General features: G+C 39.9%; 2 protein-coding genes across 4 annotated transcripts; both read left to right on the top strand.

The window, feature by feature from the left end:
* The first annotated feature begins 130 nt into the window (after positions 1-130).
* On the top strand, positions 131-1,675 carry LOC135697645 (retinoid-inducible serine carboxypeptidase-like). Its single transcript, XM_065217425.1, has 4 exons — positions 131-208; positions 275-510; positions 569-1,121; positions 1,185-1,675. Exons 1-4 carry the CDS (start codon positions 160-162, stop codon positions 1,673-1,675), a joined length of 1,329 nt encoding a protein of 442 aa, XP_065073497.1. The 5' UTR covers positions 131-159.
* A 4,171-nt stretch (positions 1,676-5,846) lies between these two features.
* On the top strand, positions 5,847-20,802 carry Psi (P-element somatic inhibitor). Of its 3 annotated transcripts, none has more exons than XM_065217514.1 (7): positions 5,847-6,487; positions 7,590-8,645; positions 8,711-9,135; positions 9,199-9,317; positions 9,616-9,779; positions 9,939-10,321; positions 18,200-20,802. In XM_065217514.1, exons 1-6 carry the CDS (start codon positions 6,407-6,409, stop codon positions 10,230-10,232), a joined length of 2,139 nt encoding a protein of 712 aa, XP_065073586.1. In that variant the 5' UTR covers positions 5,847-6,406; the 3' UTR covers positions 10,233-10,321; positions 18,200-20,802. The 3 variants fall into 3 exon arrangements, with proteins under 3 accessions (XP_065073586.1, XP_065073585.1, XP_065073584.1); XM_065217513.1 differs by having other exon boundaries at positions 9,607-9,779; XM_065217512.1 differs by having other exon boundaries at positions 9,589-9,779.
* Positions 20,803-20,840: the final 38 nt, after the last annotated feature.

Below are 20,840 nucleotides of genomic sequence, written 5' to 3'. Positions count from 1 at the left end.
GTATATACCTAGATAGATAGAGATGCTAACGTTAGATGTTAGCACCAGTTGACAAGGCAGAGAATGGTATAAAAGAAATTGTTTACATCGGGGGTGTGTTCAGTTAATCTGTTAAAGTATCGGTGTGAAGGTTCAATCGACGTGCATCGAACGGTGACAATGTTGAGATATTGCATAATCGTGCAATGCATTCTAGCTGCTTCAACAGGTAAGTATTATTGGTTGTTTCATTCTAGTACGGCCTTCCTACACATATTACATGCATACTCCTCAGCTGATCATAACGGTTTCGGACCGGGCAGACAGGACTGGGGTCTTGCAAAGGTTCGTCAAGGAGCTCATATGTTCTGGTGGTTGTACTACGTCACCAATCCGGGTGCAGATCATTACACAGATCGACCCATAGTGATCTGGCTCCAGGGAGGACCCGGAGCATCCTCGAGTGGCTATGGAAATTTTGAAGAAATTGGACCATTGGATCTAGATCTACACGAACGATCGCATACATGGGTTAACGACAAGTGAGCTAGCAGAGCAAAAATGTTTTAATTAGAGCCAGTGTTTATAGGTGAAGTACTGCAACATTCTGTTCGTCGACAATCCAGTTGGAAGTGGTTTCAGTTATGTAGATGACCCGTCACTGCTAGCAAAGGATAACGACCAGATAGCACAGGATTTGGTGACGCTCATGAAACAGTTTTACAGATTGTTCCCGGAGTTTCACAAGACTCCCCTACACATATTTTCCGAAAGCTACGGTGGAAAGATGGCCGTAGAATTTGCATACCAACTGGATCGAGCCATTAAGGAAGGATCGATTGATTGCAATCTGCGCTCAGTGGCATTGGGAGCTCCATGGATTTCACCGGAAGATTCTGTCTTAGCGTGGGGAGAATTTCTTCTCAACCTCGGATTCGTAGATACCAAAGGGTACTCGGTGATTCAGAAAGCTGCCGAGGGCATCCAAGATCTTATTCGCATTAATAAAACTAGAGCAGCAACGGAAATTTGGAGAAGCATGCAGCAATTAGTGACGAACGAAACCGTTGGGATCGATTGTTACAACGTTTTGACACCTCAAGAATTCACAAGTAAAGCACTCGTGAAGAATGACGATGAAAGTGAGTTACCCTACACACTTTTCTTTCCGAATATTAAAACAAAAACCATTACCACTTTTTCAGTTCTGGAATTCAGCGAAGACGGTCATCCCAGCCTTCGAGTAGCACGATCCATGGATAGCACTGATAAGCTGAAACTGTTGATGCGCGGTCCAGTCGCTGCCTCTTTGGGCATCCCGAGTCGTGCCTTATGGGGTTCTCAAAAGGATAAGGTTTTCGAAGCGCTGTACGAGGATTTTATGAAACCGGCGACCAAAACGGTGGAATTGCTGCTGAACAACACCAACGTCAATGTCATCGTGTACACCGGGCAGCTGGATTTGGTAGTATGTACCCCCGGAACCGTACGATGGGTTGAAAAGCTGCAGTGGCCCGGTAGTGTTGAATACCTGAATGCTCCAAGAACCGGTATGGGGTACTTGGGAGTTTTAGAAGGTTATGCAAAATGTTACGATAGATTGTCGATGTATTGGATTAACAGATCCGGCCACATGGCGCCTGTTGATAATCACATGGCAATGCAGTACATTCTGGACAAGCATGTTCGGGCTTGAGCGATTCGCTCAAATTTAAGTCATTTATTTTATGAGTTTTACATTGATGGTGCGAAAGAAAAGTCCTTTATGTTATTATAATATAAAGTGTTCAAAACATCGATTTTACTCCACCTTGCTCAATTGATTATATAGGACCTAATTCTTCTCCAAAAATTTGAGCTCATTTCGCTGCGATCCTCGCTGCGATCTCATATTGCACACGCCCAAGGATGAAAGAAAAATTCATATTGAATGTATTAAGCAAACCACATAGATTTTTGCAATGGCTATATTCCCATAAAGCTTAAAATGAATACATATGAAGTGTATAAGTCATGTCAAAATAATTTCATAACATAGACTTATACATTTCATGTACAATCAAACATACTCTTTATTAGACGCCAAATATTTCTCATTGAATCAATTCATTTATATTATATTATAAAGAATATTAATATTGTGAGTCTCACAAATATTATTAATATAGATTATCCACGGTAGTATTGGAATTGGCTTTCTTTTATCCATTTCCGTTTTCAATCGAAACACACTATTAGCAACAATCAATACGAAACTAACGATTTTAAATTGGCTCACCACTTTAGTAGCCTATTGGTCCCAAGCAAACGATTAACGTACCCTATTCTAGTTGAAATTCTATTACTACACTATGTTTGTTTTGATTCGCTATGAAAGTTTGACAGATAACATCAGGGGTGTGTGGATTCATGCAGAACATGCAGGGGTGAGTGAAATAGCTTGGGACTGCTTGGGACCGTTGTTCTGGTACTGAGTGAGCCAAAAATAATAATGATTTTCTTCGGGACCCAGTGGTCTTAGAGTTACCTCTATGCTATTAGTATATTATTACAAGTATTCGTACAACATCCATCATTCTGCAGAACCAAATTTAAAGATGCATTGTGTTGAAATCATACTTTTTACGGAAATGCAACGTTCTTTGTTTTTAGATTTCCCTTCCGATCCAATTTTACAGAAGACTGGTAGCACAAACGAAGTGACAGGCGACTAACTGGCGAAGAAATCCATTAAAATATTGCGGATTTCACACCTGATTAGACTCCTGCGCTAAATATAAGTACACAGTAATATTTTCGCACTGGCCATAAAAGTCAAATATGGAGTTTCTTAATGCTTTCTAGAGCTTTAATTCACAGTGTAGCTGCTAGTAATGTTCTAAAGCTTTTACCACAAACGAAGTGACAGACGGAGCGGCTCGAAAACTTTGGTGACTAACCTGCTATTTCAATTTTTCAGTGTACCACATGGCAACACCACTACTACTGGATTGTACCACATGGCAACACTACTACTGGATTGTACTAGCATTTTCACCAAATGTATTAGAATGTTTTGGTTCTATCTCTTTCACACACTCAAGACTGAAATGCATAAAAAAATGACAAAATGATACACTCTTTGCACACTGTCAAAGAATCATTGTATTGCGCGTTTCACACCAAACTGGACTAATAAGCGCGTTTTCACTTATTAAAAAGTGTGATAAAACTGCAAGTTTACGTCTAATCGTCTTGGTGTTTTCAGTGCACTTATTCCTTATAATGCAAGCAATAAGTGATCCCAAGACATCAAAACGATTTGACGGAAACGTGCACTTTTATCACACTTTTTGCATTTTTAGAACAGTCCAGTTTCAGATGCAATCAGCAATACACAAAATCAACTTTGTTCAAATCAAAACAAAAAACTAACCCAACTGGTGGATGATGGCACAAGCTTCCAAGAAAATTCTATTACAGTGAACCACATTATTGCGGATTTTGTACCAAATTAGACTCCTGTGCAAAAAATAATTGCACAGTAATATTTTCGCACAGGCCAGAAAATTTAAAAAAACGACTTATTTGAAAGCAGTAAAAGCACAAACGAAGTGACAGACGGAGCGGCTCGAAAACTTTGGTGACGCACCTGCTATTGCAATTTTTCAGTGTACCACATGGCAACACCACCACTACTGGATTGTACCACATGGCAACACTACTAATGGATTGTACCACATGGTAACACTAAATGTACTAGAATGTTTTCGTTCTATCTCTTTCACTCTACTCTAAACTGAAATGCATAAAAAAATGACAAAATGATACACTCTTTGCACACTGTCAAAGATCATATTGCACACAAAATCAACTATGTTCAAATCAAAACAAAAATACTAGCCCATCTGGTGGCTGATGGCACAAGCTTCTAAGAAAATTCTATTACAGCGAACCACATTATTTTAAGTGATTTCTTCGCCAGTTAGTCGTCTGTCACTTCGTTTGTGTCATAACCACTAAGGCACTTTTCTAATTTTCCATTTTTCTCAACAAAAATATTCCTGAACACCAGCAGAATATTTTCAAAAACGTTACAGAATTAAATTTTTCAACTGTAGATTAAGTTTTGCAGCATCTCAGATGAATCAATTTATCAGGAAAAGTAAAAAAGTGTTCCGCTTCCTATGTCTCAAGGCAACAATTTATGCTCACAACACTCTTTTTGACGTTCTCCTATTCACCACCAGAGGTTGAATCGATCGTTTATTTCTATTAAAAAGGCCTATTCTCCTCCTCCTCCTCCTCCGGTTTGACTGGAACTTCTGAATGCAGTACTCCACATTTTTCTTGCTCAACATCAGCGAGTAATTCTTCGCGTTCGGTGGATTCCGATGTTTGGCTGTCTTCAAAATTTACTTCTTGAAATCCAAGTAATTGAAAACCCTGCAAAAATAGTAGAGCGTTATTATTTGTTAGTGAAAACAAGCATATTTGGCTCTCACCTTATTATGTCTCCAAATAGTGAGTCGGTTGAAAAGTTCGGCAATATACCAATCCGACGGATCGATAATTCTTCCCAGTTCGTCTTTACTAATAACTGAGAGCCTTTGTGAGTCGATGCCGTTGTCTGCAAAAAAACAAATACTAGAGGATGCCATTAGTCTCAGTTGAGTATATCATTTTCCTTTGCATAACTTACCTAATAAGCTTCGCAAAATTTCTTCTCGCAGCTGTAACTCATCCAACACCATGGATTCAAAATTTTCGAGCGCCATATTGAACGCTGTTTCTTTTAATTCCAGAAAACATAAAAAGTATAAGTCAAGCCTTATAACCTTCAGTCATGAAGCATGACTTATACCCACTGACAAACCGACATGAATGACCATACAAAGTACCATCAAATTTCTGATCAAAGCACAAAACTGACATCTATCGACGTTTTCGCGAAAAATGTGTATCCTAGCCACGAAGACGCATACAAAATATATGAGTTAGTTCGTGGCTAATCTATTCCGGGCAAATTATTTTTATCTAGATAACAAATTTCTATGGTTTTGACAGATGGGATCGCTGCACATTTGAATCCGGCGTTATGGATTCTCGATCAAGAGTTAAGTTTAAGTTTCATGTCGGTTTGTCGGTGTTATACCTTTTATTGGGTAAACAAATACAAGGTATATAGAAAGTAGATGCATTATATGTGCATGGTTCATAAAAACTGTGGCGTTTTTCAGCTATAGAAATAATTAAATTGTTTTAATGAATAAAATAATTAGAATTCTTTGAGTGATATCCTGCAGACTCTCACGAGGCAGTGAATGATGAGGCGGATGGCACCCTTCGAATATCGTTGCCAACTCATGGGTATTGAAACTCTTGAACGTATTATTAACCAGATATTTTTTGCAGCAAAAGTGCTGAACCAAAATTGACTGTTCCAGGATTTCTACGGAATTCGAAACTGCAAAGCGGAAACCTTTCGTCACCGGATTCAACATAGTCTGCTGGATAGTTGACGATACTGTTCGACACATGCAACTGCTTTTAATCAGCAAATTCTTGCATGACGGTAAGTAGCTATCATTTTAATGCATTTCAGATGAATTTTGATGATGTGACGAAAAAAACTATGTTTGAATTTTTGTACTTCACTCTTAAGTAAATTTTTTTTTGTGCGCAGTGCGCAGAAGTGCGATTATGAGATTTTTCTACTCGGGTGTTTAGTCGAAGTCGGTACAAACAGCCGATCCCAAACCGATTGTAGGTGTACTAAAAATTCGAGCGAAAATAACAATAATTTCGCCCACCTGTCTGCACTGAGCGGTTTTCGGCCAACATAGCAGACATCGCTCACCCAGGGCCATCGGGGCCATCTCCACGGGTCGAAACCCGACCGCCGCGTCATTCATCAGTTTTCTCTTGCCGTGAGTGGGTCTTGCTTCTTGTGTGATGTGCGGAAAAATTGTGTCCATACCCGTGCCCAGCAGCAGTAGCAGCAGATTATTCATCCATGAGCAGCGCTACCTTTTTTCTTTAGTTTTTTGTTAAGTTTTCGGCCGACAATCGGTTTTCTTCAGTTTTTTGTTCCGGCACTAGTGGCTTCAGAGCACTCGTTCCGATGAAAAGACGGGTCAAAAGTAGTGAAAAGTCCCTTTCCCGACGATAGGAATTTTTAGTGCCAAGAAAAAGTGGAAGAAAAAGTGGCGGAAGAAGGCTGCAGTCGACGACGGCGCGACGAAAAACGGACCATAATTTTTAGTGCTCTGCGGATGTTCAAGCACTGAATAGTGGAAATCAAAGCCAAGCTGCAGCTACGGCGACAAAACGACGACGACGACGGCGGAAAAGCGCGTTGTGTGTGTGAGAGGCGAGAAAAAGTGTTCTGGGTGTGCAATTTCCGTGCGAGGAACATTTTTACTTTATTGGTTTATTTATTTTAATAATGAGTGATTATTCCAATCAGAACTCGCAAAATTTTAGTCAATCGTCAGCATTTGCAGCCGCTTTACAGAGAGCTAAACAAGTGAGTAAAAATGAAGGACGACAGAGATGAGCAATTAAAAAAAAAAAGTTTCTACGTGTTATCTTCATCCTCGTTCGTCTCTTTTTGGGGGAAGGCGTGCTATGCATACAGCAGGCGTCTTGATCGAAACCGGGAAAATGGCCGCCGCTAGTACAAGTACGGTTAGACACAGACACACGAGACGAACAAAGTGAACGCACCAGGCGAAAAATCGATAATGCTAGCGGGCTTCGTTCCAACATGGGGGAGAGCCGTACCTTCTTTTAGTAGTTAGCAGCAGGCAGCATACATACTGGTTTTGTGTGTATAACGGGAATGATGTCGGGGTTGGTCTTGTTCGTCGTAGGTGGAAAGTCTCTCGATTCGGACATGTGATAAAAAGTTTGCTATGGCTTTTGAAAAAGATTTTGTAAATTAGCGATATTTTTTTTTGTTTCATCGTCGTTGTTGGTTGATAGGTAGGTAGGCAGCCATCTCTCAAGGCCATTTAAGGTAAATGACCTAGGTAGAACGAGCAGGGATATTCGTAGTGGTTTTTTTGAACTCGATTATTGATCGTGTAAAAGTCAAACATTGATCTCCAACTCTCGCTGCTCAGAATATAAAGCCTTTTTGGTTCAAAATGTTGGTTGAGTTTCTCCGTACCACCATTGTTACATCCGGCTGAAAAGGTTGAGTCAGATCAAAGAGCAGTCATTGCACACACACTTCTACGTATATAGCTGGTTTTGTGCCTATAGGGATACAGTTTGCGATCATGATCTAATGTTAACTGAAAGACTAGAATTAGAAGAAAAAAGTTTTTTTTTACCAAATAGGGTAGAGGTAAATCGAGTGGAGGACCTGCAACATTAAATTAGAAATAAAATTCAATTAAGTATGATGAATGAGAAGTTCACAGCTATTATAAATAATTATCAATGCTGTTGATTTACGTAGGTGAGAAATTGGAATATTGTCCTGATACAAGACCAATGCCCTTTCGAAACGTCCTTGCTTATGAGATCTCTTCCGACGCATTTCGCAACCCTGTTCGACTTTGTATCAATCCACTCGCAAGCCAGCTTGCTGATTCAATCCCTTCTCTCTTTTCCCCGAAAAGATTGCAGCTAAAATACACCCGGGTGGTAACCAACCGGTTAAGAGATCGATTGAGGACGACTCGGGACCAGAATCGAAAAAGTTTGGTGCACAGCCTGATTATAATAATGCCCATTCGCCGACTGGCATGAGTCCAGCTGCTCTGCAAGCCGCTGCTCAAGCTGCAGCCGTAGCCGCACGTTTATCGCAAATCAACAACAACTCAAACTCAACCGCCGCTGGAGCACAGGATCCAGTCCAGAGAGCACGTGACCTTATTAGCAAGATGGTGAACCCACAGGGAGGCGCCGGCCAAAATGGCCCAATGGACAATGGCAACCATGGCGCTGCAGGAGGCGGCGGTGGCCGCGGAGGTTTCGGTGGTGGTCCATCCAACTTCAACAACCAACCCTTCCAAGAGATTATGATTCCCGGTTCCAAGGTGGGCCTGATTATCGGCAAGGGAGGCGAAACGATTAAACAACTGCAGGAGAAATCCGGCGCCAAGATGGTCATCATTCAGGACGGACCAGGACAGGAGATGGAGAAACCATTGCGCATTTCCGGCGATCCACAGAAGGTGGAACATGCCAAACAGCTGGTCTACGACCTCATACAAGAAAAGGACAACTACAACACGCAACGACAGACCATGAATGGAACAGAACAGGCTGAAGTATTCGTTCCCAAGTCGGCAGTTGGCGTTGTCATCGGAAAGGGAGGTGACATGATCAAGAAGATTCAAGGCGAATCTGGCTGCAAGCTGCAGTTTATCCAAGGTCGTGGTGACGGACCGGGTGACCGGCGTTGCATTGTACAGGGTTCCAGAGCACAGGTCGAAGAGGGAAAACGAATGATCGAGGAGCTGATCGAAAGCGTCCAACGTCGTGAGCAGGGCGGTGGTGGACGTGGAGGTCGAGGTGAGCGAGATGAACGCGGAGATCGGGGAGACCGGCCGCACCGTGGTGGCCGAGAAGGCCACGACAACGGAAACAGTGGACAGTACGGAAACGACTTCAGTGGTCCACAAGTCACACGAGAAGAGTACACGTTCACGGTTCCGGTTAACAAGTGTGGTGTAAGTGCAGCCAATTCTAAATGTGTTGGAGCTTGTATTTTATTTTCGTTTCATTTCACTCCCAGATTATCATTGGCCGCGGTGGAGACACCATCAAGCAAATCAACCAGCAGTCGGGAGCCCACACCGAAATGGACCGTAAAGCGTCAGCCAATCAGACGAACGAGAAAACATTTACCACCAAGGGTGAACCGCACCAGATCGAGGAAGCGAAGCGATTGATCCAGGAGAAAATCAACATGGAAGTCAATTTGGTCTATGTTGGATCTTCGACAGCTCCCGCCCAACAGTATCAAAACAACGGCGGTGGTGGCGGCGGCGGCGGTCAGAATGCCTACGGTCAGAGCTGGGGCGGCTATCAGCAGCAGTCTTGGGATCAGGCACCGCAGGTGCAAGCCAGTGCGGCCTCAGCTGCGGCAGTGCAACAGCAACAGCAACCTGGTGGTGGTGGACAAGCGGATTACTCCCAACAGTGGATTGAATACTATCGGTTAGTACCGATGCAGGCTTCAAGCTGCGGACATCTGAATCGATCTTGTTCATCCTCTTGCAGACAAATGGGAATGCACCGTGAGGCAGAGATGATCGAACAACAGGTCAAGGCGCGACAGGCAGCAGCATCGCAACAGGGAGCAGCGGCGGCCGTTGCAGCGACAGTCCAGACAACACAAGGTAATTCCGTTTACGATCTTCGCACGCAGAATCTCATCGAGTCAAACTTGCTCTATTTTTTAAACTGATTATTATAATCTTCTAACCGATGGAAATCGTTGCCAATCTTTTTCTCTTGGAATATTTCTCTTCCCATCACGGGTCCTTCCTTGTTATTGCCAATTATCGTATTTGTTTCATTCTGAACATTTTTACCTTTGGTTGTGCGAAACGATTCGCGGGCGATTTTTGCTCCTATGTTATGTTACTGTTATGATTTGAACCCAATTAGCTAATCAAACTGTCCAAGGTACGCCAGTCGTTGCAACGAGTAATGCCGGAGCGCAACAGCCGAGCGGTGGTGGCGGCGGAAGCGGTGGCGGTGGCCAAGCGGACTACAGCGCTGAATGGGCCGAGTATTACCGAAGGCTCGGTAGGATCGACGAAGCCGAAGCGATCGAGAAGCAAATCGCTGCTAACAAGGTATAAAAATCACCGTTGGGGCTCGGACAAGTGAACTGGGCCGCCAACGGAAACACACATATTTGTACATGATTTCCATTAGAGACTGTTCGATTCGACGGTGGTATTTGTTTTCTTTCTCTTTTCTGTTTCGTACCGATGCACTACATTTGACAATAGGTCGTACCGGCACAGGCTGGCGGTGGAGGTCAACCGGGAGTTGCTGCCGGGCAACAGTTTAGTGCTGCTGGTGGGGCGCCTGGTGGTGGTAATCCTCAGCAGATGGCAGCACAGCAAGCGGCCGCTGCCGGTGGTTACAATGCCCAACAGTACCAGCAGTACTATGCGGGGGCAGCCGCCGCCGGAGGACAACCGGGAGGATACCAGGGCTATCCGTATGGAGGCGGATATCCGGGACAGCAAGGTGGGCAACCTGGCCAGCAGCCGGGTGGCCAGGGCCAGGACAAGAATTAAGCTGCGTACGCTTAGAGTGCGTACCGGTCGAATGCTGATCCCACCCGACTTCACTGCTGCTCCCCCTTCCAAACCCGTAATATGTTAAGGTAGGTGACACTGCTCGTGACTGTTTCTTAATTTTCCACCGTTTTCTTCTTGACAAAAATCTTTCGTTGTTGTATCCTTCATTATTTTTTTTTACATTTTCCGTTACCTACATTGTGTTTCACATGACACATTTTTACTTTCCAATTTTTACCACCTTAATAATGTTTACAACCTGCAATTTATCCTTATATGAGAAATTCGTTGACCAATAATTACTATTGTATTTTCGAGGGTTTTGCATACATTTCTATGTTTATTTCAATTGTATATTTTTTAACTGATATGAAATAACTTTTAAGCACAACAATGTAACAGTAATTGCGTGTGTGTGTGTGTAGATTTTTTTCCTTTTATTCGGTTAGAGATAGCCGATGTGATTAAATTGGCCTAGAAAACTCCAGGAAAGCTTTTTCATTGAAATATTACTCGTTATATATTTTTCCTTGTTCCGATAAAGGGTTCATCCACCAGGATTACGTTTGACTAAATAAATTACAATTACTTAATTACAATTTGAGCAACGACCAGATGTTAAAAGTCAATCGCCGATCTTGGACAACGGACAATTTATTCATAATTTATTGTCATAATTTCTTGGCCGGTAGGTAGGAGTCGGATGAGTTCCTGCTTGATAGATTACACGGAGAAAAGTGGACTCATGGCAACGATCATCATAAGTTACGCTTATGAAACATGGGAATGAGAAAATCATTTGTAATTCCAAGGGATTCTCATGAAAATTGTCTATCAATGGTTCAATCAAACTCGTCAGTAAAAATGTTTTAATTGTTCAAAAACATTCATGCGAACATGCATTTCCATCGAAACTTTGATGAAAATTGATAAATCTAATCTTATAAATACACCTTCGTCTTCTTTTTCTACGATTTTGTAGCGAGCATTTTGTCGGCTCTCAACTAGATGCACTTAAACTGTTATTAATTGAGAGCTTTCCATGCAAACGAATGCATGTAATTGTATATTGTGTGGCAAGCACAATTATACTCTATGCCCAGGGAAGTCAAGAGAATTTCTAACCCGAACGATTTCCTCGACTTGACCGGAAATCGAACCGTGTTGACTAGGCTATCTGAGGCCCCCCATATAGGTAATACCTATATGTACTAAATAACATATTCAAAAACGCCCAAATTCCTTTTAATATATTAAACCAATCCGTCAACTCTTATTATATTCTTAAAAACGTAAACTTTCATACTAATCTTAAAAAGTTGAACGGTTTTAAAAACGTCGAAAATGGTTCGATAAAGTCAAATCTTGATGAACATTTCAAATGGTCCTATCTGCTTTGATCGATTCTCTTCATCGACTTTCCCTTTTGATAACCACTGCTATGCAAACAGATTTCGTACTATTTTAACCACATAGAACCTACCTGAGGAGCACGTTTCTCTAGCAGCCATGTCTGGTCAATCTTTGACAGCTATCAACATCGACCTCGCTATGATAACTAGGGCGGCTTCGCAACTGAAGTCTTCATTTAAGCCTGGACCAGACGGAGTTCCTTCCGTCTTTCTCAAGCAACACATCGATAGTCTGGTGGCTCCTATCTGCCTTCTGTTCGAAAAGTCCCGCTCCAGTGAGGTGTTTACTTCATGCTGGAAATCAGCTGAGATTTTTCCAGTGCATAAGAAGGGATGCAAAAGAAACATTATTATTATTTATCTTTATTAGGGAGGCTTTCAGCCTTGGGCTGGTTCGCCTCCACGCAAAAGAAACATCGACAACTATCGCGGCATCACATCGCTGTGTGCCATATCTAATATCGAGTTGGTCGTTATGAAACCATTAGTCACTTGAGCGAAGACCAGCATGGTTTCAAGGCAGGGCGGTCGACTACTTCCAACCTTCTGTGTCTCACCTCGTACATTACGGAGAGTATGACAGACCATATGCAAACAGATGTCATCTACACTGTGACCTATCAGCCTCCTTCGACAAGTTGAACCATCCTATAGCGATCGCCAAACTGGATAGTCTCGGTATAAACGGCAGTCTCCTACGATGGTTCGCATCCTATCTTTCTGATCGTCAGTTGGAAGTTGCAATCGACGACTGCCGATCTCCTTCGTTCCCTGCCACTTCGGGTATTCCGCAGGGTAGCCACCTCGACCCGTTGATATTTCTTGTGCATTTCAACGACGTCAATGTCGTCCTCGACGGTCCACGACTTTCGTTCGCCGACGACATGAAAATCTATCTCCGAATCCGAGCAATCGCTGACTGCCACTTTCTCCAACTCCAACTCAACGTTTTTGCTCATTGGTGCCAACTGAACCGCATGGTTGTAAATCCAACAAAATGTGCAGTAATCACGTTCTTACGGAAGAAACATCCAATTACATTCAGATATATCCAAGAAGGCGTTGACGTACATCGTGTGAATCACATCTTAGATTGTCAACTCACATACAACCAGCATATCTCGTACGTGATCGACAAGGCATCCAAAACGCTCGGCTTCATTTTCAGGATAGCTAAAAGTTTCACGGACATCTACTGTTTGAAGTCGCTTTACTACTACCTCGTCCGGTCGGTGTTAGAATACTGCTGCCCTTTATGGAATCCCAATTGCCAAAACAGTGTACAAAGAGTAGAGTCTATTCAACGACGATTCATATAGTTTGCCCTTCGACGATTACCTTGGAGGGATCCCCATCGCCTTCCAAGCTACGAAAGTCGGTGCCAGTTAATTCACCTGGATCCTTTGTGGAGTCGAAGAGATACGACAAGGGCCCTGTTTGTGGCGACATTATACAGGGCAGAATCGATTGTCCTTCTATTCTACTACAAATCGACGTTAACGTTCAACCACGAGCACTCCGTAACAACGCAATGCTGAGGATACCTTTTCGTCGTACAAACTAGAGTTCGTATGGTGCTATCAATGAGCTACAAACGGTTTATAATCGTGTTGCTTCCTTATTTGATTTTCACTTGGCACGCAAGACGCTGCGTCAGAGATTTCGTGCTATATTTTTTAAGAATTAGGAATTAAGTTGGACTTCACGGCCTTTGCAGCTTGTTACTTCTTGACTATATTGTATTTCCTAGTATTGCTTAATCCATCATTGGGACTAAACCCAGTCTGTTGATGTAGAACCAAATAAACAAACAATTTTTTTTTGCGTTTATTTATAAGGCCCCTTCGCCTATTAGGCATTGCTTGGGCCGATGAGCATTATTAACAATTAGAACCCTTCCCGCTTTTATTTTTCAAATAAAACGTATTATTCCCTATTTGATAAGTTGCATTATTATCATCTAAACGATCTGTTTGCTGACCAGTCTTCTGGGTGCACTGATCAGCACGAACTTTCTTTTTTTCGTTCTCCTTGTGTTTCGACAGCCGGCGTTTGTCGGTATTTTCAATTTGATCCTTTGTTACGTTTGATGAGCTGGTGCTAGAATTTTCGTCGTTGCTTTCAACGTTTGAAGTGTGATGATCCTCGGTGTTTCGCTGTTGTTCTTCTGCTGAGAACCCGGTGAAAGCAGGAGATGATTGACCCGATGTCGTTGGCTGCTTTTGTTCGATATCAATCGACGGGAAATCAGCGAGACTGAATACCCCCTCGGTTGGTGGAGCTGCTGGAGCGGTGCTATTGTTCGATGTGGCTACATCCAAACATTTCTGTTTGGGATGTGCTGCTCGACCACAATGGCGGCACGTTTTTGGTTGCTTGTCGTACGTTACCAACGTTGTTTCGTTGTCGACCGTGATGTACGATGGAATGGTGCTTTCGAGTCGCATTCGCAAAACTCGAACACCGCTCAGGAATCCTGGGAAGTAGTGCTTCCATTTCTCATGTCGACTGGAAATCACTGTCCCGTACTTTGACATGTGGTTCATAATAGTGGCTTGTGGCCATGCCAGAGGAAGGTCATGCACTCGAACGGTCACTGCTTCACAATCCACATATATCGGGATTTTGAACTCACTCTTCGCACAGAGAATCGCGTGTTTATAGTTGTGCGCCTTTTCAAGCGCAAGGCCACTTCATTGTCTATCATCTCAATAAAAACACAATTTCGGACGTTATGAAACTGAATGCATCTAACGTCCGAATATTGAAGCCTTATATTGTTCTCGAAGAATTTATGCACTTTTCCCGCATTGGGACGAACTGGAAGGACACTGAAGTCAACAACAAGTGTGTTTTTACGAACTACACTCATTTTCGCTACAATATTTCACCAAGTTAAGCAGAGCAGAAAGAGCACACGTCCGATGAATACGAGTAATGGCTGTCGAATGAAATAAACAAACAATAGTTTGATAAAGAAGGTTCTCTAGCGTCCAAAACGTCAAATACAACAGGAATACCTTTTGCTTCTGAGTTATCAACGAAAGAGAAAGTCGATGATGAGAATCAATTAATGCAGATAGGACCTTCTGAAATGCTTATCTAGAAATGGTCAAAGCTACACTGAAAAAAGTTTTCATGTAGTTTCCATTGGGAACGCACATGATATTTTTCCAATAACAAAAATAATGATTTTTATCTGAAATTCACATAATATTCATATGATCACATGAATTCTATGCAGGGTTCCTTCCATTCATTTTGGCTAAGAAAATGTTTTATGAAATTATGGAATAATAAGATTATATGATAATATTTTGTTTGCGTAAGCAACAAGAAAATATTGTGAAGTTTGTGTCTGACGCATAATACCTGCCAATTTTGCTACATTAGCGTCGCAATAAGCAATTTTGTCATTTATCTCACCCACTCTTCGCTCTTCACTCCTCGCGAAGAGGCCACCAGATAATCGCTCATTGTGACTCTGTTAAAGCTAAATTTGCATGTTTTGTGTGTCAAACATAAACTTTACAATCTTTTCTTGTTACTTACTTACACATACAAAATATTATCATAATATCTTATTATTCCATAATTTCATAAAACATGGTTTTCGCCAAAATGAATGGAAGAGGCACCTTGATTCTATGTGATAAATCACATAAAATTCATTGGACGCATAAGGTTCATGTGATTTGCTGGTGCGAATCCCAATTATGAGATCACATGAAACTTATGTGAAATTCTAATGGATATTTTCCATTGGAAATGTGATTTATTTTTTGAGTGTAGAAATACTCAGAGGGAGAGATGGGTCAAAATAAAATAATTCGGCAGTTTGCAACCCTTGCTGCATGCTAGCAATTCACATGACTTTTCTTTTCGATTCGATGTACCTACGTGCAAAATAATAATTGAGTGCATCGCAGTATTTTGCACATTTCTTGCTGCCATTAATTAACCAACAAAGATCAATTAATCAATAGAGTTGGAATCGAGGGGGACGCACAAATCTTTCAATACTACGCAGCCCAATCAACACATATTTTAAATCTTATTATTGCATTCATTACGTTAAATACACTCTTCAATTATATGAATAATTAAAATACTTTCAAAAATTTGTATTTAAAATACGATCAATACCACACACAATTTTACTAATTACATAATATTAATTATTTTATTTTATTAAAATATTTGTTAATTATTTCAATACTGCTTTAAATATTTTGTTTTTTATTTCAATAACGCTTGAAATATTTTAATTATTAATAAATATTTGAACGGTATTTTCATTACCAAGCAGTCAAATCGATAAGAGCGCACCCCTCGGTTGGAATATTATTTTCGATTCTAAGAACTTTGAAGCTCACGAAAAATATAGGTGGTTGAATTTCTATTTGATTACAATTCTCCCAAATATGAGCTAGTAAAAATAAGAAAACCTCGTTATAAAATCTAATGGGAATGTTCGATTGGCTTAGATTTTGACAGTTCATTTGGCTCAAAACATTCTCTCCACTCATCTCTTCCTCTGAGGATTTCAAGTCATGACTTTTCAAAATGACAAAACATTTTCTAAATCGCTAAATGGCAACACAAATCCTGATATTATGTACTGCTGGAATAGCCCTGAAAACCTAATAATCACAAAAAAAAAGCTTTGAAATTCCTAACTGATTTAGAAATGTGCTTTATTAAGTTCCTACACTGAAAAAAGTTTTCATATAGTTTCCATTGGGAACGCACATGATATTTTTCTAATAGCAAAATTAATAATTTTTACCCGTAATTCACATAACATTCATATGATCACATGAGTTCTATGTGATAAATCACATGAGCTTCATTGGACACATAAGGTTCATGTGATTTCGTGGTTTTTAACTCTTTATTTGTTCCAAATTCAAAATAAATTACATTTCATTTTAACCTAGGTGCTCCAGTTACTACAGTAACTTACCAGCCTTAATGTGATTTCGTGATGCGATTCCCAATTATGATGTCACATGAAAGTGTTGTGAAATTCTAATGGATATTTTCCATCGGAAATGTGATTTATTTTTTGAGTGTACTTGGATTTTACCGAAGACATCATATCAAGAAGACTGGCAACTGTTCCATTTTCTCATACGAACGCTATGAGACAGTAGTAGATCAATTTGAATTACCTATCCAAACATAAATTTATATTCTATTCCCACCAGGTGGGTCGCGACCCATAGATTGAGGAACGCTGCGCTGTATTGTTGATTCACACGATCATGTGATTTACATTTACCATTATATTCACGTACATGTTTTATGTTTTCCGTTGGTAATTTTACGTCAATTATTATCATGGTTTTAGACTGTAAGCTTTCGGATTCAATTTCTGAAATTTTTTAAATAACTTGATCCATTTTATACGGAGTAAATCAGCGTCAATCTTTAGCCCAACAAAAAAAAATCATGCCGGTTACATGAATGTTATGTTACTTTTTTTTATGGGCGCTACCTACCCCGTTTGGCATAATTCCTGGGATAATGGTATTGTAACATTCAGTGGATTTGATACACCGCGCAACCTTTCGGTTTTTCATAGTCGATTAGGGGCTATTGATAAACTATATAGAGCATTTTTGAGAGGTTTTAGACCTCCATCCTTCCCCCGCGTAGATAATCGTCCATACATTTTTTTTGAAATTTGTATGGGCCGTAGACAATCGCCTACCCCTGCTAAAGTGTCTACGTGGTTTATGAACAACCCCTTATTCTCATTTTTGAAAAATTCAATACATTTTTAGGCTCCTTTCTTTGATAATTATTAGTCGTTTAATAACAAAACTATATTTATCTATAAGATATCGAATAAAAGTAAATTGATTGTTATTGTTACTAAAATAACATTTCCCAGGCTTTTCATGCCAAATGACTAGGCCAAACGCGGGGGGTTAGACCTTTTTGTTTTTCTTGATTTCCATCCATGTACCAATGAATAAAATATCAACATATATTCATAACAATATGAATAAGGAACATTGTAGACTTTCACTGAAATAAACCTTAGATTCGAATATCAACCATAGCAACTGAAACAAATGATCACCTGGCATTTAACACACATTTCAATGTTGCACCTATTATTGGTAAACGAATTCTTCCACTGATCTCATACCTATTCATGAATATCTCTAGAATACGCTCAATGTCTTTTTTTCCTGGAGTTTTTGGCCTCATATTGCATACGTTAGCAAATTGTCTAAACCTTTCTAAATAACAATGCTAAATAAATGAATGAATATGGATTTTATTTAGGTGGTCGGAATTTTTTCCCCTTTTTGTAGGTCTGTATTTCATTGTTAAATTTGCAATTGTAATATGCCACTCATCTAATAAGTATATTTTCCGGTATGCTACTTGAAACCCATAAATGCTATATAAATATTTTTTTGGTTTTTATTGCTAGTATAAGTGTCTTTTTTATTATTCTTTCTGTTCTTCGATTTATATTATATGTAACATCATCAACAATATGTTTTCTTTCTCTTCAATAACGTTTTATTACAGATTATGAATGCTATATAACCATATGTATCAACTATTCGAAAAAAAAAATACAGATTAACAAAAACTAGCGTTGAAGCTATGTAGGACAAATGAAAAACTAGGTTCGATCACAGCTTAATAGTAAAAGGCAGAATACACACAAACACACTAAACCTAGCTGTAATCAAGAAACTGAAGAAATAAGAACATTTAACCTAACGTAATCGTAAAGAAAGCAGTAAACTAAACATTTACCGATTGCATTGAAATTCGATAGAGTCTATATGTGTATGTGTCCGTTTAAAACTTTAGGTTTTGGATGGGTTTGATTCCGGGTATGGCGGTGTACTGCCGCCGTACAAAGAATTACTGTTCTACACAAAACTGCGTTGAACCGTGATGTGTGTTTCCTGCAATAGTCGTCACAGCTACGGCGGGTTCGCTCAGAGATCGCTATCCCCCCCCGAAAGCGAGCTCCCTTTTGCAGTTTGATATTGGCGCTTCCATTAGGACAATCCAATGCTATTACAATGAGTTCCAATCTGGACTTCGGTATATGTGTTTATCGAATTATATGCTTTACCAAATGATGTACAATTAGACAATTCCATTTAGATAAAATTGCATACGATTGAATTATTCACTGTTGATTACTAAATTTACTAAATGAATTGATATTACACCGTTATATATTATTATATTTATCATTTCATTTACTCCACCATAAACACCTACTTTCCTACGTAAGAAAAATGGCCATTTTTCTTCTGCATTTATGATATTACTGTACTTAATGCAAATCGTATGTCCCATTCTTTATTTTCATAAGCTTCTTTTTACTTTCTTTAACAAGTTCATCAAAACAAAAAAAAGAACAGACGCTAACAACGCAGGTTTTAGCTAATGTTGCCGACGGATATTGGCGTTGGGACGTACGGGGAAAAGATTGCCCGAGTTTGAATTGGTTCGGCCCAGGTTATGCAGGTTTTTGACCAGGAAGGTAATTTTCATACAGTAAAACTATTGCTTTCTGATGATTTTTCACAACTATATGATGTATAATATTTATGCTACCATTATATAAACCTGTGTACTGATGCGTTTATCTTATCAAACCATACACAATTTGCAATTGAATGACACATTTAGCTTTCCTAAATGCATTGATTTTCTGATATCAAAGTGTTGTTCTACCGTTGCATTGAAACTACATTGACACAAAAAAAAACAAAAAAATGGTCAACATTCTTATACCAAATGGACTCCTATTGATTGATGTGTGTAATTTTTTTGGTAATCATCGGAATTGTTTAAATCTGCAACAGCTAAAGTGTGTAATTCGATTGCCCTCTCGAGAAAAGGAGCATCGCCTAGTGTGGTGAACAAATCGGCATGGAAACCGTCCGGTTTGTTGTGGAACAGTGAAGAATCAAACACATACTACAGCGTTCTCAGTATCGTTATCGTACTTTTGTGTGATTAACAGTCCAATAGAAACTCGGTAAAAAACAGAAACAATGAAGAATGAACAATAGTAAAACAAACAAACAAGCAAAGACACTTTATTCAAAAGTGAAAATAACAAAACCAGAGAAGCCAAACAGAAAACGAACAGAGTTCAGAAGACAGTTTTTAACAAACAAGAATACAGTGAATTCAAAGGGCAAGAAAAGTGACTGGGTGAGCAATTTCTCGAAGGACTCCTTCCTGTAAAGAAGGCCAAGCAAGACAGGAAAAGAAGAAATGATGACGGAGTGTGAACACAAGGTGAGATTGTATCGAAATTGCGTTACATGTAAATGATTTTGGTTTTATTTTCTGCTATTTGATTACTTGTCACACCTAAACTGCGTATTACAGTCCTGTATATGCAACCATATAATAAACTTAAATAAATGAAATAATGTGTGTAGCTAAGGGTTCATTAATTCCGTAAACATAGACATGAGAACACTACCTTCAAAAAACTAGATTATCCAATAACATATTTTAGTAGTAAGATACCGATTTTTATCTACCACCTATTTTGCACATTATATGAGGCAGAAACTTTTATCTCAATATGGTTCTCACTGCTCCAAAAAGCATCAATGAATGTACATTCTTTTATTTTCTATGTCACTGCAATCTATTCCAAATGATCATCTGAATAAATTTCGAACACTGATAAGATTCACTTATTCTAGATAGGAATAAAGAAAAAAATACAGTGTACAGTGTGAAAAGGCTTCTGCCGTCGTGTGTCGGTAAGAGGATCTCATCCATCGCAGCTATCAGCATAGAAAGCCGGAAGTGAACCCGTCATCCAACCGGAAGGAGTCACCGACCAGACAAAAAGTGGTGTGGGTGGTACACTCACAACACATCACGACCAGCAAATTCTTTGATTTAAAACCGAAACATATGCCTACCTACATATTATCTTTAGTAGTGATCTCGTCTTTTTTTTTATTGAGTTTACAGTGTATCATTTTGTCTGTGTGCAGTCCGACAAGCAATACACTCGATCAGGCGATTTTTTCTCCTGATGTGGAGAGCAAGCCTGTGCAGACTGGTACGGACACAGTGGCATGGAAGTATCTTTTCTTGTTTGGGAATAAATACAGCTGTTCGTCATACCCTGACGACTCGGAACTTACTTAATTGAATGATGACATCAATA

This window comes from Ochlerotatus camptorhynchus, unplaced genomic scaffold (assembly GCF_037179485.1).
Source record: "Ochlerotatus camptorhynchus isolate MF236.1 unplaced genomic scaffold, CSIRO-AGI_Acam_v1.1 ptg000077l, whole genome shotgun sequence".
Taxonomy (NCBI): domain Eukaryota; kingdom Metazoa; phylum Arthropoda; class Insecta; order Diptera; family Culicidae; genus Ochlerotatus; species Ochlerotatus camptorhynchus.
Note: the sequence above shows the minus strand (reverse complement) of the source record. Positions and strands in the feature narration are given on the sequence as shown.